At 45.1% G+C, this 3,343-nt stretch overlaps 1 protein-coding gene across 1 annotated transcript; it reads left to right on the top strand.

Moving 5' to 3' along the window:
• Window positions 1-2,596: 2,596 nt before the first annotated feature.
• On the top strand, window positions 2,597-3,055 carry LOC148878764 (uncharacterized). Its single transcript, XM_088973303.1, has one exon. It carries the CDS (start codon window positions 2,597-2,599, stop codon window positions 3,053-3,055), a length of 459 nt encoding a protein of 152 aa, XP_088829429.1.
• Window positions 3,056-3,343: the final 288 nt, after the last annotated feature.

The following is a 3,343-nucleotide window of genomic DNA, read 5'->3' as shown; positions in this document are numbered from 1 at the left end:
CATTGTCTAATCGACAGTTCTTTTTTTTATAATATTTGATTTGCCACGTGTTGTATACAAAGAAGAAGAACAGGTCCTACCATGAACGGGTCTGTTGAGACAATGATGGAACTAGAACCACTTTGAACCATGTTTCAATTTTCATGGTAGGACATGTTCAATGGCGGGTCTTAGGGATGTCAATGAGTTGGGTTTGGTTCAACCCGAACCCAATTTGAAGCATCGTTGACCCCAATCCTTTTGCTATCTTTCAGTCCATGGTGCACCTATCCCGATTAAGGATGAGTGAGGTTAATAGATTTAATATGAGTTCAATCCTATATACATATACATTTCAATGCTGTGATGTTAATAGATTTAATATGAGTTCCCTTTTGGCCAAACCCGATTAAGGATGACCCGACCCTAACCATATAGGATCGGGTCACACATGGGCTTACCACTTAACCCGACCCAGTGCCACCTCGGTCCCTCAATTCTTGTGGTCCCAGGCCGTTTTGCTGGTCTTTGTGGCTTCAAAGTTCAAATTTGTGGGTCTTTGTAAATATAAGAATCTCTTCATGAGGAAGGGCATCTTTGTAAAGATAAAAAGTTCAGGCAAGACGAACACGGGGGCCATTTCATTTTCTTTTTTATTGGTGTCAAGCACGAAATGTTTGCCTCATCCCATCTCCCCCTCGCGGTACTGTGATTACCAAGGTACTCTTGCCACGTGGAAAAATCCTATTGATTAAGGAGAAACGAGGGAGGCTAGTGACTTGGTATGTCAGTCACTGTCATTTACTCATTACCACCCCGGGATTCTCTTCTTCCTCTCCACAACACCACACACGCACACATCTTGTCTCTGTCTATGAAATGACAATTATTTCCTAATTGTCATTTTCATATTTCCAAGCATACCCTTCTAGGGAAAGGTATGCTCCAATCCATTGATAAAATAATGAAGCAAACAAAATAAACGGACAAACGATAAAGCCCCCTTAGATGGTTGATATTACCAAACTAGGAAATGTCACCACTCAATTTCATTGATGTGTCCCACACGTGTCACATGTGTGTTACTTATTACTCACAAGAAGAAAATTATGAGGTGCATCCATGGTCCATTCGCCGGCCCAAAATGGTCTGGATCCACAAGTCTCATAAATTCAGAGAATCTGGACCGTTCCTATGAGATCCGTACGATGGGAACCCCCTTCTGAGACTGCCAGTGCCTGGGCAATAGTGATAATTGCTCCAATCACGTGACACGTGCAAATGGAAAAATATAGCAAGTCAACTAACACTGACCCGGCTTAAGTTAGGGCCAATTGACGGTCTGACCCGACTTCGAGTCTCTCAAAATCGATGATTGATCAGATCCTACCGTTAACGGGTCCTACCGAAGAAATTATTCGGAAGAAATCAAGTTGAAAGTTGAAACATTGTTGCATTCACTTGGATGGCGAAAGGAAAATCCAACGGCTAAGAGCCAATCGATCATGTTGCTTTTTACTGTAGACGATCTCTTGTCTTTAGGCGGGACATGGGAACGCGCCATGATGATGCTTGTGGGCCATATCAAATCAACGGTTGTCTGTAAATCCACCCTTAAAATTTAGACGGAATTGAGATTTTTTATTTTTCTAATTTCTTTTTGATGAGCAATGGAATTGGGAGTTGGGACCACCGACGTTGTCTCAAAAACGTATTCCTAGCCCGATTTTTATCCAGCACAGTGGGCCCTCTTAGTCAGATCCAATTCAACGTACGATAGGAATCTACTCAAGACTTAAGAGCAGTTTTGCTATAAATAACTCCAACAGGTGGTGTTCTTGTGGCAAGGCCAGTCCGTAGACACTGATTCCCTCGATTTTGATAAAGATCTTGTTGATTTGGGATTTGCGTACCTTTTTATTCTACTCCTCATTGTACATGATTATTCCTTCCTAATCCAACGGCTAAAAACATGACAAGACTCCCATGCGGTTTTGTGAGGGGCAAACCTGTCACTACAACACTCGATGGCATCCCGGATATTTTAGCTAAACAGGAGGGTACTTGATTAATGCCTATTCTATAAATAAACCGACTACGCTACCCTTCTATTCTCTCTTTTATTCTCTCCCACACTTCTGACCTCTCCCTCCTCTCTCTCAATCCTAGTTTTTCATTTCTCTCTCTTCACTTCTTTTGCACCCTGTTCTCTCTCTCTCTCTCTTTCTCTCTTGTCGAAAGTCGAAATAAACATCTCGAATCTCCCCGGCCTCACCATCTCGTTCCACTCTCCGCTGCCCATCCACGGCGGCACCGCCCGTACCGTAAATCCGTCCAGGCCGTCGGTTCTGGCGTCGGACCTGCCGATCCGATTTCACCGCCCTCTCTTTGCCTTCCTGTCTGTCGCTTTCTCTCATTTTTGCTTCGAACATATTTTTCTGCTTTTTTATTTTTTATTATTTTCAGCTTTACATTTTTAGCCTTACTTGTTAATGATATTTACTGGTCATAATAACCAAGCGGGCCTCCCATTCTCTCGTCTCTTGCTTACCCTTTAAAAAATTAAAATTTCTAGAGGTGAGGTGGCATGCTTTCGACAGAGCGATCCTCGAGTGCAATGTCGAACAACCACCACCACCACCCCCGTCGCGTTTTGACGCCCGGGGTGTCAAGGAAGCGTAAAGAGAGAGAGGGTTTTGACGCCCACGCCCTCAAAGTGTCAACAACGACAACGACGGCTTCCAAGGAAGAGCCGGCTTCGGCTAACAAGCTACTAGCCGGGTATCTGGCTCAGGAGTTCCTTAGAAAGGGGACACTTCTTGGTCAGAAGTGGGACCCGGCTCGGGCGGAGGCAACGCCCATCGAGTCCAGAAAACCGAACCCGGGCCTCCTGAACCACCACCACCATCAACAGAAGGCTGCAGAAGCCACGGAGCTGAAGCCGCCGAGGAGGAACGCAGCAGCATCGGTTAAGCATCCGAGCTACGACGACGTGGCGAGACTACTGAAGGCGGATGGGACCCATATCGCCGGTATTGTCAACCCGAAGCAGCTCGCAGAGTGGCTACAGATGTGAGGGACCAGAGGGGAGCAGGGTTAGGGATACACGTGGCGCACTTTCATTGGAACAGAATTCTTGGCTCCTTACGTACGGACGCAAGCGTACGCTCTTTTTTTTTTTTTTTGGCGCATGTACGAGTCTCTCGAGGGAGAGTGGGAGGAGGGTGGAATTGTAGACTGGTAAGTGACCAGAGAATGAACCACACATGGCAGAGAAAGAGTGAACAAAACGTTTGAAGCGCTCTTTCTTTCTCTTATCTTCATTTATTTTCTTTTTTAGTTTTATTCTTTCTCTGTTGTTTGT

Source organism: Nelumbo lutea, chromosome 1, assembly GCF_056320005.1.
Source record: "Nelumbo lutea isolate HS-2025 chromosome 1, American lotus-T2T, whole genome shotgun sequence".
NCBI classification, from domain to species: Eukaryota; Viridiplantae; Streptophyta; class Magnoliopsida; order Proteales; family Nelumbonaceae; genus Nelumbo; species Nelumbo lutea.
Note: the sequence above shows the minus strand (reverse complement) of the source record. Positions and strands in the feature narration are given on the sequence as shown.